We start from the raw sequence: 20,490 nt of genomic DNA on the forward strand, positions 1-20,490 counted from the left end.
ATGTCAAGTCCCTGTTTGAAAGGACGAGCCCTGCTCGAGCGTCTCAACAAAGCTGGTGCCAGGTTGTGTTTTAACACGGACAAACCAGCTCTTCCCCGACTCTCCTTTTCAGCAAGGCCAGGACTGGTTAGCGGGACCTGCTCCTCCCGCTCCCCAGCCCTGGCCGCGGTTCTGCCCCGTTCTCCGCCTCGCGCCCCTCCCCCATTCCCGGTATTTCGACTCTTCTGCTCCAGCCCGCTCCCCTCATCCCGCAGGGCACAGCGGGTGAGAGCAGCGGCTTCAGCAAGCGCCACCGCGCACGCTCAGCGTTGCCGCGCATGCCCAGTAACGGCCGCTTAGCCGGATTCCCTTTCCCGGGCCGTCCGCCGCTCTCGCAGAGCCTCTGCCTCGGAAATCTCGCGATCTCTGCAGGGAGCGGGAGAAGGGGGCGGGGCCGCGCGGTGTTTTGGGGGCGGTGGGGCCCCCCACCCCGAGCCGGTGCCGACACAAGATGGACCCCGGCCCCGCCAGCTCGGACGGCGAGGAGCCATCCACCTCCACCGCCGCCTCGCGGGAGCCCGGCGCCGAGGAGGTACCGCCTGGGGGGGCGGGCGTCGGAGTCCTCGGGGCGGGGGCGCCCGAGCCCTGCTCCTCTGCCAGCCCCATCCCGATACCCCGGCCGGCTGCTGCAGCCCCCTCCGCCGCGCTGCCCCGGCCCCGCTCGCCCCCCGCCCCGGCCGGTGTAGCGTAGGAAGGGGCTCCCGGTACAGAACGGATTGTGAGAAACCGCCGTTGTCGCAAACTGCCGCCTGAGGTGGCAAATGCCTCCAGGTAGCAGCTCCCTGCCCCGCAGTGTATGTGCGATCGCTACCTGTAGAAAGGTGCTGTCCGCGGCAGTTATTTATACGCGTAGATTGGAAGAAACAGATTTTGTAAGAAGATGCTACTTTAATACACGACACCTGCCCCAGACTCCTTGGGCCCCTGCCCACCCCAGCCTCCGTGTAACCTGAGTCTATCTACAGATCTGCCTACCTTCCCCTGCTAGCCCTGGCTGTGCCCTCAGCCCCATCCAATATCCCCCGCCCATCTACACCCCTTCTCCCCGGTACTGCCTGCCCCCAGCCCATCTACACACCAACCTGTCTGTACCCGCCTGTGCGCCCAGCCCATCTGCATCCTTCAGCCCTATCCAGATATCCCCACCCATCTACACCCCCTTCCCCCAATACTGCCAGCCCTATCGACTCCCTGTTCCCAGCCCATCTATAACCTGGCAGCCGCATCTACACCCCCGCCTATCCGTACCCCCCTGTACCACTAGCCCTGGTTGTGCCCCTAGTCTGTCTGCATCCCTTGTACCTTCAGCCCGATCCATCCCCTACGACCCACCCATAAACCCAGCTTATTTGCTCACCCTGGCAACCATCTCTGTGCCCTCCCACCCAACCCATATGTTACCTCTGCACACAGCCCATCAGCCCCTTCCATATACCCCTGTTCACAGTCCATCCATGGACCCTTACAGCCCCTGCCTGTCTGTCAGCCTTCCCCTTGGGGTACTACCAGTCCCATCTATAGCCCCTCCCCCCCACTTTATTGCTGGGTGAAGAACTGCAGTTGGGGAGGGGTCCTGTCTGCCCATGCGGGAGGGGAGCAGTGACAGGGTGCTGTGTGGCATAACCAAAAGCTGGACATTTGGAGAGTGGGTGGGTTGTGGCTGGGAGAGTGAATTGCACCATTGGGGTTTAATTGGAGGCACTCAATGGGTGTGAGGGAGAAGGGACCTAGATGGCCATTTAGCTAAACTTGTGTAAACAGTTAGTGCCAGGGATGTGGGGAGATTTGAGCTGTTGGGATACACTTCCCACTCCCCTTCAAAAGTGTATGATACTTCAGTCCTCCCCCACTAACTGCTTAATGTATCTGGCTCAAAGGGGTAGAGGGTGGATTGCTAGTGGCTAAATGCTGTTTGGAGGGGTGAAAATAGCAATAACTGACTGGTGGGAGTTTGTTTGCTGGTGTCTTGGTGCTTTCAGGTTTTTCTGTTATTCCTGCCACTCAGAGCTGCTCTCTTCTGCAAATGCAGTTTAAATTGCTTCCATGATCCAAAGCAAGATGCTCAAGAGAGCATGGGTGACTGTCTCATTCCTCTTCCCTTCAGTTTTCTGAAAAGATACTAAACCAGGACTCTTGAGCGATCATTAGGAATGTCAAAAGTGACATTTTCAGGTGTCATTTGGAAAATAAGATTTAGTCATAAGAATGAATCCCTTCAAAAGTCTTTTAGGATTAACCCTGAAGGACCAAATCTCTTCCACTGAATGGTAGCAGTTTTGATTTCACTGTGACCAGAATTTAGCTCCAAATGATGAAATTTCACCTCTGGATGTATTGGGTGGAAGAATTAGGCTATTGGAGAGAAGTGGAAAAAACATGATGTAGTAGTATGCGAAGATGTGAAAAAATTATTTAGTTGGCTGTGAATTGTGCAATGTGTAATTGTAACATTAAGACTAAGGAGCAGTAAAGGAGTTAAAAGTGTGAGCAAGAATTACCTACAGGGTACAATTTGTGCTATAAAGTTTTCCATCTGTCAGCTGGCAAAAAAACCTGACACAATGTCTAGACCGAACAGGAGAAGTTGACATATATAGTGGGCGGATTAAATATTGTATTAGCATTGCGTATATGTCAGAAGGTCACACATTTCTAACAAAACAAAGTTGGTTGCTGCTGTTTAGTACTAGTTCAGCTGGAACCACGAATAGCTGAGAAATTCAAAGCTACATCTCATACAGATTTCACTTTAGCAAAGTGCCCCCAGGGCTGGGTTGCAATTCAGATGCACAAGTGACATTATACAATGCACAGGTACATGTTAGTGTTTGGAAATCCTAGATAATGATAAGCTGTGTCACTATGCTATTTACACCTTGTGTTACTTGTAAACAGCCAGTTGAATGCTTGTATTAATTTGATATGGTTTTCATTAGTTGCTTGAAATAGATTTTTTTCTTGTATATGAACTCTCTACCAAAGGGCACCTAGATGGATGCTCTTTACACATAGGAAAGACAAAGTAAAAAACAACAAAATCAGCAGTACTTCTTACTCCCACCCATTGCGTGGCCAGACATATGACTGATTCAGTTTAGGATGCACTGTTGCACTTTCCCATTAGCTGGAATGCTTTCCCATAGCCTAAAGTTAGCATCTTCGCTTAATTAGTGAGCAGAGATTGTCAGAGAAAATGTTTTGGATCCCTGGGGTTACTCAAGTTATAATGTTAAAATTGTGACATACTTGGATAGTCCTCCCTGTTATGGGATGCTTAAACTACACAGGCTTTGAATATATTCTCTAAGGCAGTGTTTCTTAACCTATTTACCATTGTGGCCTGCATATGCAGCTCTCTCTGTGTTATGTGGGCCACATGCACACAACATATATACTGCCTGAATGGTCCTGAGGATGGCACATGGGCTGCAGCTGTGTGCTGATTGGGCCGCAAGTGGCCCCCAGGTTGAGAACCAATGCTCTAAGGCTAGTCTTCAAGACAAAGCTTACTAGTATGCTATATAGCAAACCCTCTTTGTAGAAGGTGCTTGCTTGTATTGGTATTCTTTTTCTGCTATAGCTTATACCAGTTCCCTGAATGAACAGCACTTGTTTGCTCATATAATTGTGTCTACCTTAGGACTTCTCCTGGTATAGAAATGGTTTAAAAAAAAAATCAAACCTGTAATTTACATTACTGTACCAACAAAAGTTTCTGTGTAGACCTGTAAGAATACATTCTATACTTAGGAATATAAGCTCATGTGTTTAAGTGACTGATTAGGGTATGTGCTTGGTGGTATAAGAGGAAGTATTTTACTTGTTTTCCAGTAAAATAGCAAAATATAAACTAGTAACTGTTACCCAGAGGCAAGTACAAACATGATCCTTACCTCCACTCTCCATTTGTCTCAACAAACAAGGAGCAATATCTTTATGAGAGATATAGCACTCTCTACACCCTTTTAAACTTCCGGGGAGAAAAGGGTGTTGGAATGTTAGCAGGTACTTGTCCCGTGAGTCTGCTTGGGTTCTCTATCTTCCACATCAGCTTCTGGAAGGCATAATGTGCTGGGCACTTGTTTCCCAGCTTACACTTCTTACATGTTCTCCCCATTATTTCATGTCTGTTACACTTGCGACTCCCAGCTCTTGTTTTGAAGCCTACTTTCACTGTTGCCGATAAGGATCCAAAGTGACACTGAAATAGTTTGGCAAATATCACTCTGCTGGTGGAAAAGTTATGAGTAGCAGAGGCAGGTACTGGAGCCATCTGTCTTCAGATTTGGGAAGGCAGTGTTGCATTAGTTTTCATTTGTGGGGTTTTCTTTCATAGCCATATAGGCTACAAGCTATTTCTAACAAGGATCTAGAATTCTTCCCTTTCCAAGAGAAGTATCCTGCTCACTGCAGGTAGATAGACAAGTCACTTGTATTTACCCATTTCATTTGTTCCTAGAAGAATTGCAGGAAGCATCTGACATTTGATGCTGTCATTTTCACTTTTGTCTGTTAGAAGGAGTACTTGTCTTCTGTAACAAGAAGATTGTGTCCAATATTAGTGTTGACAGTAGTCTTCTCTCCAAAGTAGAGTTGAGTAATGTTGTATTTACACTTTGTGTTTTAATAATAAGAATTCTATTTTAATTTCCTTTTCCCTACGTGAGCTGTCGTGATGTTCGACTGTGTTATCTATGACAGGGGTTCTCAACCGTTTTCTTTCTGAGGCCCCCCCAACGTGCTATAAAAACTCCACAGGCCACCTGTGCCACAATAACTAGTTTTCTGCATATAAAAGCCAGGGCCGGCATTTGGGGGTAGCAAGCAGGGAAATTTCCCGAGGCCCCATGCCACATGGGCTCCTGCAAAGCCACATTGCTCAGGCTTTGCCTTCAGCCCCGCATGGCGGGGCTCAGGGCGCTGGGCTTCAGCGAATCTAATGCTAACCCTGCTTGGCGGCCCCCTTGAAACCTGCTCACAGCCCCCCCAGAGGGCCCTGGGCCCCTGGTTCAGAACCACTGTTCTGCGAGACTGAAAAAAAACTTAGGTCTTTTATGGTAGATTAACATATTACAAATGACTAGCATTAAATACTTATCTGGGCCCTGCAGCGCAGAAGTCAAGTGTTAGTGGTTTATGAAGCAGCATTTAAACTCTTCCTTAGCCACCCTCTACATATACTTATGGCATGCTGCACTCATGGGATTTTTTGTAAATTTAGTAAAACAATAATATACCCTCTCATGTACTGTAGCTGATATACTGAACTCAAGCATAATGAAGTAAGGCAGAGAAGTCCTACATTCATGCCCAAACCAAAAAAGACATCCTCTAGCATAAATATTCTGATTCTCCGATTTGTGTCCCTAAAAACAGGTGGGCGTGTTTAGCTAGCTAAGCTTTTTCAAGAGCTGAATAAATTACCAGGCTATCTGAAAAGCAAGTGAAAATGGCTCATTGAATTCAGTGTTTCATCATCTCTTAGATTTCAGTATTAAATTGGTTCCATTTACAAGTTTTAGGGTTTTTTAAACTGTCAGCATAGTTTTGTCTAGTTTTAGTACCCAAACTTATAAGAATGGCTATACAAGATCTGACCAGTGGTCCATCTAGCCCAGTGTCCTGTTTTCCGACAGTGGCCAATGCCAGGTACTTCAAAGAAAATGAACAGAACAAGCAATCATTGAGTGATCCATCCCCTGTTGTCCACTCCCAGCTTCTGGCAAACAGAGGCTAGGGACACTAAGAGCATGGGATTGCATCCCTGGCCATCCTGGCTAATAGCAATTGATGGACTTATCCTCCATTAACTTATCTAGTTCTTTTTTGTGCCTTGTTATAGTTTTGGCCTTCACAACATCTCCTGGCAAAGAGTTCCACAGATTGACTGTGTGTTGTGGGAAGAAATACTTCCTTTTGTTTGTTTTTTAAAGCTGCTGCCTATTAATGTAATTGGGTGACCCCTAGTTCCTGTGTTATGTGAAGGAGTAAATAACATTTCCTTATTCACTTTCTCCCACATCTGTCATAATTTTATAGACCTCTATCATGTTCCCCCCGCCAGTCATCACTTTTCCAAGCTGAAAAGTTCCAGTCTTTTAAATTGCTCTTCATACAGAAGCTGTTCTATACACCTAATCATTTTTGTTGCCCTTATCTGTACCTTTCCCAATTCCAATACATCATCTTTTGAGATAAGGCAACCAGATATGCACTCAGTATTCAAGATGTGAATTTACCATGGATTTATATAGAGGTGTTATGATATTTTCTGTCTTATTGCCGATCCCTTTCCTAATGGTTCCTAACATTCTGTTAGCTTTTTTGACTGCTGCTGCAAATTGAGATGTTTTCAGAGAATTGTCCACAATGACTCTAAGATCTTTCTTGAGTGGAACATCTGATTTAGAGTCCGTTATTTTGTTTGGATAGTTGGGATTATGTTTTCCAATATGCATTACTTTGTATTTATTAACATGGAATTTCATCTGCCATTTTGTTGCCCAGTCACCCAGTTTTGAGATCCCTTTGTAACTCTTCATAGACAGCTTTGGACTTAACTATAGTGGTTAATTTTGTATCATCTAGAAATGTTGCCACCTCACTGTGTACACCTTTTTCCAGATCATTTAAGAAAGGTTGAACAGCACTGGTCCAAGTACAGATTCTTGGGGGACATCATTGTTTACCTCTTTCCATTCTGAAAGCTGACCATTTATTCCTATCCTTTGTTTCCTATGTTTTAACCGGTTACCAATCCATGAGAGGACCTTTCCTCTTACCCCATGACCACTTACTTTGCTTAAGAGCCTTTGGTGAGGGACCTTGTCCAAGGCTTTCTGAAAGTCCAAACCACTGAATCACCCTTGTCCACATGTTTGTTTGACCCCCTTGAAAAATTATAATAGATTGAGGCATGATTTCCCTTTACAAAAGCTGTATTGTCTCTTCCCCAACAAATCGTGTTCATCCATGTGTCTGATAATTCTGTCCTTTAGTATTGTTTCAACCAATTTGTCCGGTACTGAAGTTAGGCTTACTGGTCTGTAATTGCCGGGAACACCTTGAGAGCCTTTTTAAAGAAAAAAAACCAAAAAAACCAAACCTTCAGATATATTGTTTAATGTTTATATTGCAATAGTGCTTTGAGGCCATTCAGGTCAGGACTCTATTGTGCTAGGAGCTGTACAACATATGATTAATGGGCTCACTGTGCATGGAGGACATACTGCATCAAATCTGAATATCTTAGATAACTTTTTAAAAAGCCTTTTTTAAGCAATTATTCGAAATGATGCACACCCTTTCAGATACACCTTTTCTAATGTTAAGACATCAAAAAGGCCAGTACTTAAACTTTTTTTTGCAGGAGCAAAAGACATATTTTTAAAACTATTAAATTCAATTGGAAAAAACCTGCCAGATAAGAATTCTTGTATCTTTTTGAATAATAGATTGAAAGGCCATACAAGTTCCTAAACCTGCAATCTTTACTCAGGCAAAACTCTCATTGAAGTTAGTAGAAGTTTTGTGTATATAAGGATTGTCCAGTATTTTTGTGAATATCTGTAAAGTGTGTAAAGCATGAAAATGAGCAGTTGCGATCACAATGTCTTAAACTATTTGCCCTGAATTACAGACTTCTTTTCCTTATGTGGCTGAGTGTGTCCCTTGGAGGGGATCTATGAAATTTAATTTGTGTTTTTTGATGTGTATGGTAGAGACAAGTTAAGCCTTTATCTCAGACCTTGCACTGTTCTCTTGCAGGGGAGGGGAGGAGATCAGGGTCCAGCTGCCAAAAATGTAAACAGTTAGGAATTTTATATTTAGGAATCAGGCTGACAGTTTTGTAAGCCATGGCCTTTCCAATGGGTAAACAAACCTCCCACTCCCAGGATGAATTGAGGGATTATTTGTGAGGTGATGCATAGGAAGTGATAAGGCTAATTCTAGGTTTTTATTTGGTCATATCAGCCCTTCATTGACTATTTCTTCATGGATTTCAGGCTCTGATTAGGGTGAGATGGTGCATTTTCTTTCAGTGCTTATTTTCCTTTATGTTTGGTGCTTGGGAATTTAAAAAAAAACAACAACAAAGAATTCTGATACTGTTTTTGAAGTCTGCACACTCTTTTTAATTTGGCAACTCTCTTGCTTCAGTAGCTCACTGTATTGATATTAATGTTTAAAATTTGAATTTCAGAAAAATGATCCTCCATTTCAACTCAAACTTCCGCCCAAGGCATCTAGACCCGAAAAAGAAATTGACCCAGAATATGAAGAGAAGATGGTAAGTGTAGTTTCATAGCATAACAGATGGCTAACTTTTTGTTTGACTGAGCTAAGTAGAGACAATGGGAGGAAACAAGAAATTGCAGACAGGATGTCAGTGGGAGGGAAGGAAAATAGAATCAGGATAACAGAATTGTATTTAATTAATATTTTCTCTCAAAGTACATCTCTATGTGCAGGGGAATTTTCAAAGCTGGGAGATAGTGAATCATGAAACTGACTTGTTTGCCGAGGGTTGAGGTATACACTTTGAAAGCCTAAGTGGGTGGGGTTTAACTTTTCACAAATCCATCCAAGATATTGCCCTCTCTGTATACTTTGGTTACCCCTATGTATGTGGACGTGTATGCAGCCCTTAAGGATTTTTGAAAGAAAGCTAGGATACATGAGATGGCAGCCAGAGTGTGTTGTGACCTAGGGAGACACATGGGCACGGCTCACCCACACTGATGTGAACATCCAGAATCTAACAAGGGCGCATGGAGGGTGGACAAGACAGATGAAATGCTTGGCATACTTTTAAACTAGGGCCAGAATCTAAAATGCACATGACAAAGGGGAGTTAGGTTTGGGAGAGAAAGAGAAAAGATATTAGCAGCATATACAATATATATTTATTTATTTTGATTTTGTGTGGCCTGAGTCCATGCAAGAATTTTGTACTGCTTTCAGAATGCAAAGCAAATAACTTCATAGCTCTGCATTCTGTATACACAAATTGAGAGTTTTCACTTCTTAAATAGGAGAAAAACAAGAAACTGGTGTTCACACACTACGTCCCTGAAAACACCAAATAATTCTAAATCTGCGCAGCCTCCACAACATAACACTGCAGACTATGATCCACCAGGTCAGGTTTTGGGAACGGAGAATGCTGGACAGGAAAGTAGAGATAATCAGGACATTAAGAGAGGAAACCCATAACAGAACATATAAGGCCCACTCTTGAATGTCACTCACAGGGTCAGATTTTGGTGGATGCCAGTGACCAATGGCCTGCAACGTTTTCATTAATGCTCTTCTAGAGAGTGGTGGAATCCGACGGAAATGCTAGATGACATAGGAACAGGGACAGAGATCCACTGCCAGAGAGGCCTAAGGAAATGATTGCTTGTCTGAGTGAATACTTCATTTTAAGTGCTAAGCACAGGTCAATGGTTAGAAAGAAAATCAGTGTGCTATGGTAATACAAATAACTGATCCCCAAAAGTACCACCTATGTTTTGCAAGGATATGTGGCCTGGATCCAGTCTTCTCTAAATAGTACACTTCTGCTCCTTGGAAGCAGAGAGGGAATAGGCATCAAATAGCCTGTATTTTCAGCAGTCAGGCAATAAAGCAATAGAACTGAGATATTATTTTCCAGGGTTCACCCCTTAATATCGTCTAACCTGTAAAAGTGTTGGCTAAAAATCAGGTGTGGTTGGCTTTGTTCCCAGTCAGCATCGCCATCTATCAGTTTGATTTATACCTTTTGACCCTGGACTGCTTTATTTCCCTCTCCTCTGTTGGAGATGTTATCTGAGTTCATTGGAGGTTCATTTTGCCCCTCAGACAAGGGTACTTCACTGGAGGTGGTAGTATGATGCAGCTTACTTCCCTCTGCCTGTCTGACCAGCTCTTCTGGTCAGTGTTAGGCTGAACGTGCATATCTAGGCCCTATCTCTTTTCCTGCTTCCCCCCCCCACACACACACACACATTGGGGCACCATTTTACAGCTCCCCCAAAGACAACAGGGAGGAAGCAGTGTCAGATCCCTGAACCCAGGCAGGCATTCTGATTGGCTTTTGTGTAGGCTGCACGAGCTGGGGAGGAGTATCCTTGTGCTCTCCTCCCCTGTGTAGGAGGCAGGCAGAATGTAGCCCCGAGTAATATATTGTCTCATCTCTACTTAGGCCACGTTTTCAGGCATGTTAGAAGTTTATGCCTCTATTTACTCACAGGACAGGCATGGGCAGCAGTAATACAAATTTATCTACATCATCCCCACAGAGAGTCCCAATCCTGTTCTGGAGAGACCACCTCTAGAGGTTGAGATGGTAATACACTGCTACACCAATATAACGCGGGTTCCCATACAAGGCGGTAAAGCTCTGACACGCTGCTCTGAGCAGCATGTTAAGGGTGCCGGGCTAGGCCGGGGCCGAGGAATTCAATAAGGGGCAGAGGGTCTTGGGGGCGGTCAGGGGCTCCCCCCAAAGGTCTGGGGGGCAGGAGCTGTGGGAGGGCACTTTTGGGGTCCCCGCAGTCCCAGAGTGGCCCAGAGATTAGCGGGGGGCTGGTAGAAGCCTGCTCCGCTTCCCTTGCCCTGGCCCCAGCTGTAATGCTCGGAGGAGAGGGTTTGGGGGAAGGGATCCCCCCCCACACTCACCAGCAGCAGCGGAGCAGCCCGTGCCCAGCCTGCTCCACTCTGTCAGCTCCCAGCCGTAGCGCTGTGCTTCCCGCCGCAGGTGAGTACGGGGGCCGTCCTTTCCCAACCTCCCCGCACTCACCTGCGGCGGGAAGCAGAATGCCACGGCTGGGAGGTGGCAGAGTGGAGTGGGCTGGGGCCGTGTTGCTCCGCTTCCCGCTGCAGGTGAGTACGGGGGCATCCTTTCCCTCCCCCACTCACCAGTGGTGGGAAGCGGAGCAGCCCAGCCCCAGCCAACTCCACTCTGTCACCTCCCAGCTGTGGTGCTCCGCTTCCCGCTATAGGGGCCAAAGCAAGTTTGATATAATGCGGTCTCACCTATAACGCAGTGAGATATTTTGTTCCCAAGGACCATGTTATATCGGGGTAGAGGTATATAATCTCTCTTCAGTTTTTAGCTTGATCCGGTTGCCAAGTATGCGGTTTCCGAGCCCAGTTGGGCTATTTCTAACAGGCAGTGTCAGATTATTTTTGCAGCTGTGGGTTGCGGTATTTTGGGCTATTTCGCTGCCCTGCTGCTGCTGGCCACGCCCACTGTCAGTGACTCACTTGCACTGTGAGTGCTGTCAGTGTCTCACTTGCACTGTCTCACTTGCAGCATGCACAGAAGATGCTGCTGCTGTTGCCCCTTAGTCCCTTAGCCCCACTGCCCTGCTCTTCTCTGTCATCTGCTCTGCAGTTGTTGTGTTGTGCTGCCCTGGTCTCTGAGGCTGTCAACAAAGAGGCCAAGAGTTGTTATAGTTATAAAAGGCAGCTGATCCCTTTTGATATCATTTTTCCAAAGCCATCAAGGGTATGTCCACACAGCCCACAGTAGCAAGCCTCCCAGCCTGGATTTATTGGGTTAGTGGGGCTCTTCCTATTGGTCTAAAATCAGCTGAGATGGGGCTGAATCACTTTGACTGCACGTTGAAGTTGTGGCTTGGGCTGGAGCTCAGGCCCTGAGGCCTAGGCAGGGTTTTGGTCTTGAAGCCTGAGCATCACCCCAAGCCACGACTTCAAAGCACTAACTGCATGGCTATTTTTAAGAACGCTCTTGTGAGCCCTACAAACGCAAGTCTATTGACCCCTGCTGGGAGGTTTGTTGCCCCAGGCTGTGTAGGCATGTCCATGCTAATATCACTGCAGACCTGGGCTGGATTTGAACCAGCCAATACTCTGTATCCCATTTTTCATCCTCTGAGTTGTCCAGCCTCCCACTAATGTGATGTTTCATTGAATTGGGGAGAGGAGAATGGAAGCATACATTTGGGGTCAGTACATTTATATGCCTTTTGTGTGTCATGTACTGTTTATAGAACACATCTCTTTAGAAAGAAATCATAAAGTGAGTAAGAGAAACTGTAGGAACAAACATCTAAAAACCTTAATTTGATTTTTTTTAATTTGTTGGGAACAAATACTTGTGGTTAGTTATAAACTGGCGTTATTGCTATTTGCACATTTTTCATGCAGTGCAGAATAATATTGTACATGTTTTTATATAAAACCTCTTTAAAAAAAAACAAACATATGTATATGAAAACTACTAAAATTGTATAGGCCAGCAATATTAAATACCTTTATACAAAAACAATTCAGTAGCTATAAATTCAAGGGGGAATAATAACTGACTATAATGGTATTTGTACTGGGCTTTTTAGAAAGACTTGGTCTTATGTGATTGTTAAACTGTGCTTGCCATCAAGATTTGAAGAGTTTGTGTGAAACTTATATTGCCCTCATGTGGCAAAAAGGATGTATCAGCATCTTTTCAGCTTAATTTTTGAATCTTGCTATCTTGCCACGGATAAACTACTGTTGTTTGCATCTAACAGCTACCCAGCTCTTCTTTAGAGGAATCTTCTACGTATTGCTTAAGAAAGTTATGATACTAATTTATGTTTTTACTTTAGTGTTTGAAACAAACACGTATTGAGAGGTTAAAGAACTTCAATTTCTTTGTGAAATCATGTAATTTTGCATAAGTTTTTGTAAACACTGTTTAAGAACTGACAGGAAAATAATATGGTGTTAGTTGCTGTCTTCTTTAAAAACTGTTATAACTGTTATTTATAGTCTATTAAATACAGTGTAGCAGGTATGACTCATGGATTTAAGAAACATTTAGAGCCTGACCCTGCTCCAGCTGAAGTCCAACAGAAAAATTCATTCACTTCAGTGGGAGCAGGACTGTGTATTAGTTGCTTTAGTTTTTGAAACAGCAACATATTACTAGTCAGTGCAAACACTTCTCAGGTGGAATCTTGGCCACAATAACTTAAATGGGGAGTTTTACCATTGACTTTAGTGGGGCCAGGATTTCATCCCTCACTGTGAATAAAAAAAAAGATAATTTTTGTCAATCTCATGTATGTAACATTTGTATGGAGTTTTCCTGCAAAGTTCACCTGCTCAGATTGCTCTGCAGGATCAGTACTGTAGTATGTAAGTTGCTTGTTTTAACATAAATAAAATTATTGTTGATGGGGAAAAGATGCACTTTTTTTTTTTTTTTTTTTTTGTAACTTAGAAAACAGATCGGGCAAAAAGATTTGAATTTCTCCTGAAGCAGACGGAACTTTTTGCACATTTTATTCAGCCTGCAGCACAGAAATCTCCAACATCACCACTGAAAGTCAAATTGGGACGACCACGGATAAAGAAAGATGAAAAACAGAGTTTACTTTCAGCTGGGGAGTATGTTTTCGTATCTCTATTCTTATGTCAAAGTTCAAAGCTTTTATTTTTTCAACCTAATTATGTATTTTTATTATCTATCTTTAAATTGCAGTTGAAAAATTGTGGCTTAAGTATGCCAGAACTCCTTGAAAAAGTAATGATGTAGTACTAAACAGGAGAAAGAGTGAGTGTGAGTGTGAGTGTGAGTGTGTGTGTGTGTGTGTGTGTGTGTGTGTGTGTGTGTGAGAGAGAGAGAAACTTCCCCCCTAATTTGGGTTTTTTTTTTTTTTTAATATGAGGCACTTAAATGCTATTTTTGGAAATTATTTTTTTTAAAATTGGAATCATTTTTAGTAATCATTCAAGCAAATATTCTTAGAATTGAACATTCAACTGAAAATTTTCTCTTATCCTTCTGAATGGTATATACTGATCAAGTGGCAGATTGTGTGTCTATCGTCCGTGTGTACCTTATGCCCCTCTGCCTCACTCCCCACACAGCCACCTGCAGAATTTTTGCTTCCTGCTTGCACAGTACAACCATAGCTGAGGAGGAAAGGGCTGGATTTTAGCCTAAGTAATTCAGAGCTGGAATGAATATCTGGGAATAATTACTTAACGGTAAAGTGGTTCTGTGGAAGAGCAGGTGATAGAATATAGATTAGCTGGATCAATGGTGATTTCTATTCTAATTTACTGTTTTCTCAAAAATGTAGTCAGAGTATATTCCATTAGCTCTGTTGATGAAAAGATTTAGAATCCAAACTCATGTGCAAACTTTCTTCCTTCTTCAGTTATCGTCACAGACGCACCGAGCAAGAGGAAGATGAAGAGCTGCTGTCTGAGAGTCGAAAAACATCTAATGTGTGTGTTCGATTCGAGGAGTCGCCTTCATGTGAGTATCCATGTTGGAAGTTTTCTATTTGTTTTGATTGGTGTAAGTAAGATCTCATAAGTAGATCACAATAAAATTAAAAATTTTCTAGTTAGAGGAATCTTACATTTGCAGATGTGAAAGGAGGAACGCTAAGAGATTACCAGGTTAGAGGGTTGAACTGGATGATCTCCTTGTATGAGAATGGTGTTAATGGAATTCTGGCAGATGAAATGGTAAGCAGCAAGCTTTTGGAATTTATGTAATCATTCTATTTTGATCTTTTTTGTGTACCTGTGTGACCTTCATTAGTCCAAGGACTGACTTCATGGATTTAAATTGCATGCTCTGTGCACTATTTTACTCTAACAGGAAGAAATACATGGAACGATAAACTTACTGAAGCAAGATATCGCTTCGTAGCCTTTTGACTAGTTATTGCATACGTAGTTATAAGCTGGTGCCTATATTTGAGCAGAACACATGCATAGTTGACTCTAGTTCTTATTCTATATACCAGTGGTTCTCAAACTGGGACCACCGCTTGTGTAGGGAAAATCCTTGGCAGGCCGGGCCGGTTTGTTTACCTGCTGGGTCCACAGATTTGGCCAACTGCAGCTCCCACTGGCTGCGGTTTGCCGCTCCAGGCCAATGGGGGCTGGGGGAAGCGGCACGGGACAAGGGATTTGCTGGCCACTGCTTCCCGCAGCTCCCATTGGCTTAGAGCGGCGAACCGCGGCCAGTGGGAGCTGCGATCGGCCGAACCCGCGGACCTGGCAGGTAAACAAACTGGCCCGGCCCGCCAGGGGCTTTCCCTACACAAGCGGCGGCCCCAGTTTGAGAACCACTGCTATATACAGTTAATATGTCTTAAAAAAATAAAAATGGGAATTATTCTGTCATGATGCTTTCCAGAAAGAAAATGCCAGACAGGATTTGTTAGCTAACTTAGGATGCTGCTGTTGCTGCTAAATAGATAAATCTTTTTTTCTTTGCATCTGGCATTTCTGATGCTCTATTTCAATACTGAAAAATTGTTATGCTTGATATATTTTATTTTGTGGAATGGAATTAACTTTTTTTGTACTATAACTTTAAAAAAACAAGTCTTCATTGAAGTTGTCAATTTCTATGAAAACGTTTAATACCACAAAAGTCTATAATATAGGGCAGGGGTGGGCAAACCTTTTTTTTGCCTGAGGGCCGCATCGGGTTTCAGAAATTGTATGGAGAGCCAGGTAGGGGAGGGGTCGTGGCCTGGCCCCCACCTCCTATCTGCCCCCCTCCTCCTGGGACTCCTGCCCCATCCAACCCCCCCGCCCCTCCCCCCTCGGACCCCTGCCCCATCCACACATTCCCCTGCTCCCTGTCCCCTGACTGCCCCGGGACCCCTGCCTCCATTCAACCCCCTATTTCCCCCCTGACTGCCTGACCCCTATCCACACCCCCACACCCTCACCACCCCAAACTTCCCTGCCCTCTATCCAACCCCCACTGCTCGTGCCCCCGTACCGCGGTGCCTGGAGCACCAGTGGCTGGATCTGGGACACGCTGCCACTGCGTAGCACAGAGCACTGTGTCAGGCTGCGGCTCTGCAGCAGGGCTGCCCCAGGAGCTGGCTGCCCCAGGAGCTCACTGCCCCGCCGCCCAGAGCATTGCGCTGGAGCCAGTGAGCTGCGGGGGAGGGGGAGACAGCAGGGGAGGGGCTGGGGGCTAGCCTCCTGGGCCAGGAGCTCAGGGGCCGGGCAGAAGTTTGGCCACCCCGATATAGGGCCAAATCCAGCTCATTTTAATCGCATGAATGTCCCTATTAGCTGAGTTTCTCCTGTGATTAGGGCAAACAGGATCTGGGCCGTAATATGCCTGTTTTGGTTGTTGCTTCATTTTGGATATTGATTACAGAGGCAAACATTTTTCCTGGATAGGTCCTCTTGGAGTTTGCCATCTGTCCCAGTGGTCTGCTTTCCCATTAATATGTGCATAAGTTACTAAAGTTAGTGTTACACATGTGCATAGAAGAAAGAATAGATTTCTCTGGTGCTGATCTGACTCCCATTAAAGTCAATGAGTCTTTCCATTCACTTAAATGACAATTGGATTGGGCTGTAGGAGAGGATATGTTATGTTCTAGCTTCAGCAAATGAGGTCACTTTTTACTCTTTCCACCCTTTCTGTGTAAATAAAAAGATCAAATAGATGCAGTTTCATTAATGGTGAAATAACATTTTTGTGTTATTCAAACAAGAGATGCATAATATTATAGGGACTTTAATTTTTTATTAAACTTTGCTCTGAGCCATCCTGTAATTTAACATTGAAGTCCCTATAATTCATTTATATACAGTGGAACTCACTTATAATTATTTTTTTCTTTGCACAAAATGGCTGTATTCAGAATTGTAATTTGAATATTATAATACATTGAAGCAACATGGGTTTTTAATTCATCTCCATTGTAGACTTGCATGTTATGCATTTCACTGTAAGAGGTTTCAGCAGCAGCATTAAATAGCTGGAAAATAGTTTTGATATCCTTAATGTTATGATGGCACTTCATTTCAATTTTTTTCTTCACTAATGTAGGGTCTTGGTAAAACTTTGCAAACAATAGCATTGCTAGGCTATCTGAAGCATTACCGAAATATTCCTGGACCACACATGGTCCTGGTTCCAAAATCAACTTTACACAATTGGATGAACGAATTTAAACGCTGGGTTCCATCTTTACGTGCGGTTTGTCTTATTGGAGACAAGGATGCCAGAGTAAGTGAACAACTGAAAGGTATTATGCTTTGCATGTCAGAAACTGGTGTTCCAGGAAATACAATTGTTTGAAGTACTTTCCTTGGCTGGAGGAAAAAATATTGTAGCTTTTAACTTTCTTACTATGGGAAGGTGTTTAGACACTATGCCAATAGGTACTATAGGAAATGCTAAAGTAGAATAACAGATAGGGATTTAACTGTAAAGAAATTGATGAACAATGTACCCCACCTGCTAAACTCCTTTCTCTGTTGGGGTACGTCCACACTACCCACTGGATCAGTGGGTAGCGATCGACCTATCGGGGATTGATCTATTGCGTCTTGCCTAGACGTGATAAATTGATCACCGCCGCGCTCCCCGTTGACTCCGGAACTCCACCAAGGCGAGAGGTGGAAGCGAAGTCGATGGGGGATCCGTGGCTGTCAATCCCGTGCCATGAGGACAGGAGATAAGTCGAAATAAGTGCAGTAGTCACCAGAGAAAGGTGAAACTAAAGGGCTGGTCTACCCTTGGGGGGGGGTGTGTGTGTCAATGTAAGATATGCTATTCTCGTAGCTGAAGTTGCGTATCTTACATTGACCCCCCCCAGGGTAGACCAGCCCTTTAGTTTCACCTTTCTCTGGTGACTACTGCACTTTTGTATTCCCTTTGTCCCTTCTACTGATTATATCCTTTACTTCTCAGCCTTGTTGTCACCTTCCCTTTGTCTCCTTTCTCTAGTAGTTGCTCTCCCCACCTTTTTTGGGCTTCCATTATTCCTTGATTCTAATTGTAATGGGATGATATTAAAAGGAAAACTTTGGCTAATGAAGATGGAAAGATGTCTTATTCCAGTTTGACTGGTACTCAACACATGGTGATGGGCGCAATAGAAATTCTTGATTGTAGAATCTCTGAAGGGAACTGGTGGAAGAGCCATTATCTGTGTAATTTAAAACCTATACTGGACAGAGTGAATTGGGTGAATTATAACAGCAGCAGCTCTGCTATAGATGAGGTTGAGAGCTCGCTTACCGTTTAAAAGACAAATAAGTGCTCTAAAAGCCACATGCTGACTTAGATGGTCTTGAAATTCACTGTGCTTCATGCGGCGTGGCTTAGTTAATGCTCCAAATTTGAGGACATTTGAGCAAGGGGTTCCCAAGATAGAATCACTCTAAAAACTACCATTTTATAAAATTGTCTGGTTCTTCTAATGTGCGCACAGACAAATACCTGGGGCTCAAGCTTTGGCCCTTGTCTTCCCGACATGGATCTCAGCTACTTGGGATTTATTTTAGCTACTGCATGGCAGCCATTCCACTCTGCCACTGGGCATGGCGGTGATTATGCTGAAGAAATTATTCAAGATAAGTTTAAAACTACAGGTAAGCATGTTAATAGCTCAAGCCAAGGGGAATGAAATGCCCATGTTCAGCAAGACTCAGGCTCTGTTAACACCTAAAGGGTTTCCAGACAGTCTGTCCCCACAGCGACTACAGGTATGTCTGCACTTCAACGTAACCTGTGCTGGAGGCTAGGCTCAAGCCTAACTTTCCTTGTGTCTACGCTGCAATTGTACTAACCCAGGGCTTGGACCCAGGATCCAAGAAACCTGAAGGGCTAGAGGTCTAAGCTCGAGTTAAGCAGGGACTGTCATAGGTTTATTCCCCACTTTGAACTTTAGCGTTCACAAGATGGGGACCTGCATAGGCTCCTCTAAACTAAAATCCTAGTTTAGATCTGGTAAAGCTGCCACCAACTAGAAATTCCAGTGTCTAGTACACTCCCTGTTCCCCCAAACTTTCCCTGGGGAACACAGATCCCAACTTCCTTGGGTCTTAACACAAAGGGAAATAATCCATTCCCCCCACCTTCTTCCCCCTCCCCTTGGGAGATATACCTTGATTCAAACTCCTTGAATCAAACAAAGAGGGATTCACTTTTCCCCCTCCCCTTCCCCTGAAAATCCAAACAAGGGAAGAAATCAATCAAGTTCTAAAAAGAAAAGATTGTATTAAAGAAAGAAAAAAAAGTACACTATCTCTGTATTATCAGGATGCAAAAATACAGGGTCTAACTTATAAACCTGGAGAGGCTCCCCCGCCCCTCCTTTCTCAGAATAATCAAAGTAACAGCAACAGAAATAAAGCTATTTCTCCAGCAAACACACAATTGTAAATGTAGAAATCAATTATAAGACTAAACCGCCTTCTAATACTCACTATACTGAATAGAAGAAAATACTTCAGGAAACCTTGGAGAACTTGAAGAATATGTCTGGCCTCTCTTAAATCCAAAGAGAGAAGGGCAATCCAAACAAAGGACACAGACAAAGCCTTCACTCCACAGAGATTTGAAATTATATTGTCCCTTGATTGGTCCTCTGGTCAGGTGTTCATCAGGTTACTGAGCTTGTTAACCCTTTACAGGTAAAAGAGACTTTAACCCTTAACTATCTGTTTATGACAGGGACCCAGAGTCTGAGCCTCTGTTGCTTTGCATATAGGCACAGCCCTGCTTGGTTCAGGTCCTGAGAGTCATCTGGAAGTATCTCACAATTCCATGTGACCACTTTTAGTCCTCTCTATCCCAGCAATTTCAGTCCACTCTGTTGAAAATGGAAGTGCCTCCCCCCCCTTTGAAAACTGCAGCTGCTCAGGTCAGCCCATTTTCCTTTGAGCTCTAATCTGTGAGCACACTCTGAGAGCCTCCTGGGTTTGTAAGGGAGCGCGAACCATGAAATTATAAAAAAAAGATAATATTGTGTTTTTTGGTCACTCTTGATTTTTGAACCCCCTCTGCCCATCCCCAGGATGTGTGCATGTGACAGTAGGTGTTGCCCACTTGCCCACATGTACTCGATAAATGCAATATTTTAAAGTGCTCTAAAATCTACATGCAGACTCGGATTTTACTTGAAGTATTTTCAAAGAAACTAACATTAGTTAACCAGAGTGAAAATGAAAGACTGGGAAGTAATTGGGATAATGCAAACATTCTGAGCAAGACCCAAGAAAAACAAGTTGCTTGCAGTGTTTTAGCTGTACTGGTCCCAGGGTATGAGAGACACAAAGTGGGTGAGGTAATAGCTTTTAATGGATCAGCTTCTGCTGGTGGAAGAGCTCTGTGCATCTCGAAAGCTTCGTTTCTACCAACAGAAGTGGGTCTATTAAAGCTAATTCTTTCCTCTGAGAGACAAGGTGGGTGAGGTAAGTCCTGGGTCACTTGTTCCAGAAATACAGCCCCCTAACTTGAGCTATTCATAATACTTCCATAGTCTTGTAAGTTTTTTGGCTCAGAGCCTAAGTAATATGGGTAGTTGAAGCTGTGGAGGTGCTGTTGGAGTGGAGCAGGGGATCTGGGGTTTGGCAGCCTGCAAAGTGGAGGCTTTACGTCATTGCTGACCCTTGCTCCTTAGGGTTGTGCTCTGGCACAGCTGCTGAGGATTCAAGACATCACCAGAC

At 44.1% G+C, this 20,490-nt stretch overlaps 1 protein-coding gene across 3 annotated transcripts in view; it reads left to right on the forward strand.

Annotated features, from left to right (window-relative positions):
• The first annotated feature begins 395 nt into the window (after window positions 1–395).
• The window catches only part of SMARCA1 (SWI/SNF related, matrix associated, actin dependent regulator of chromatin, subfamily a, member 1), a 62,946-nt gene continuing 42,851 nt past the window's right edge, over window positions 396–20,490 (forward strand). Inside the window, exons 1-6 of one of the 3 annotated variants that reach the window (XM_039488826.1) lie at window positions 396–571; window positions 8,243–8,329; window positions 13,256–13,422; window positions 14,199–14,299; window positions 14,414–14,514; window positions 16,862–17,041. In XM_039488826.1, the coding sequence (XP_039344760.1) occupies window positions 491–571; window positions 8,243–8,329; window positions 13,256–13,422; window positions 14,199–14,299; window positions 14,414–14,514; window positions 16,862–17,041 (717 nt within the window). In that variant the 5' untranslated portion in view covers window positions 396–490. Of the gene's footprint in view, window positions 572–785; window positions 912–8,242; window positions 8,330–13,255; window positions 13,423–14,198; window positions 14,300–14,413; window positions 14,515–16,861; window positions 17,042–20,490 lie in introns of those variants that run through there. The other 2 variants (XM_039488825.1, XM_039488828.1) reach the window with 2 other exon arrangements.

The sequence above is a fragment of the Mauremys reevesii genome, linkage group 9 (assembly GCF_016161935.1).
Source record: "Mauremys reevesii isolate NIE-2019 linkage group 9, ASM1616193v1, whole genome shotgun sequence".
Taxonomy (NCBI): Eukaryota; Metazoa; Chordata; order Testudines; family Geoemydidae; genus Mauremys; species Mauremys reevesii.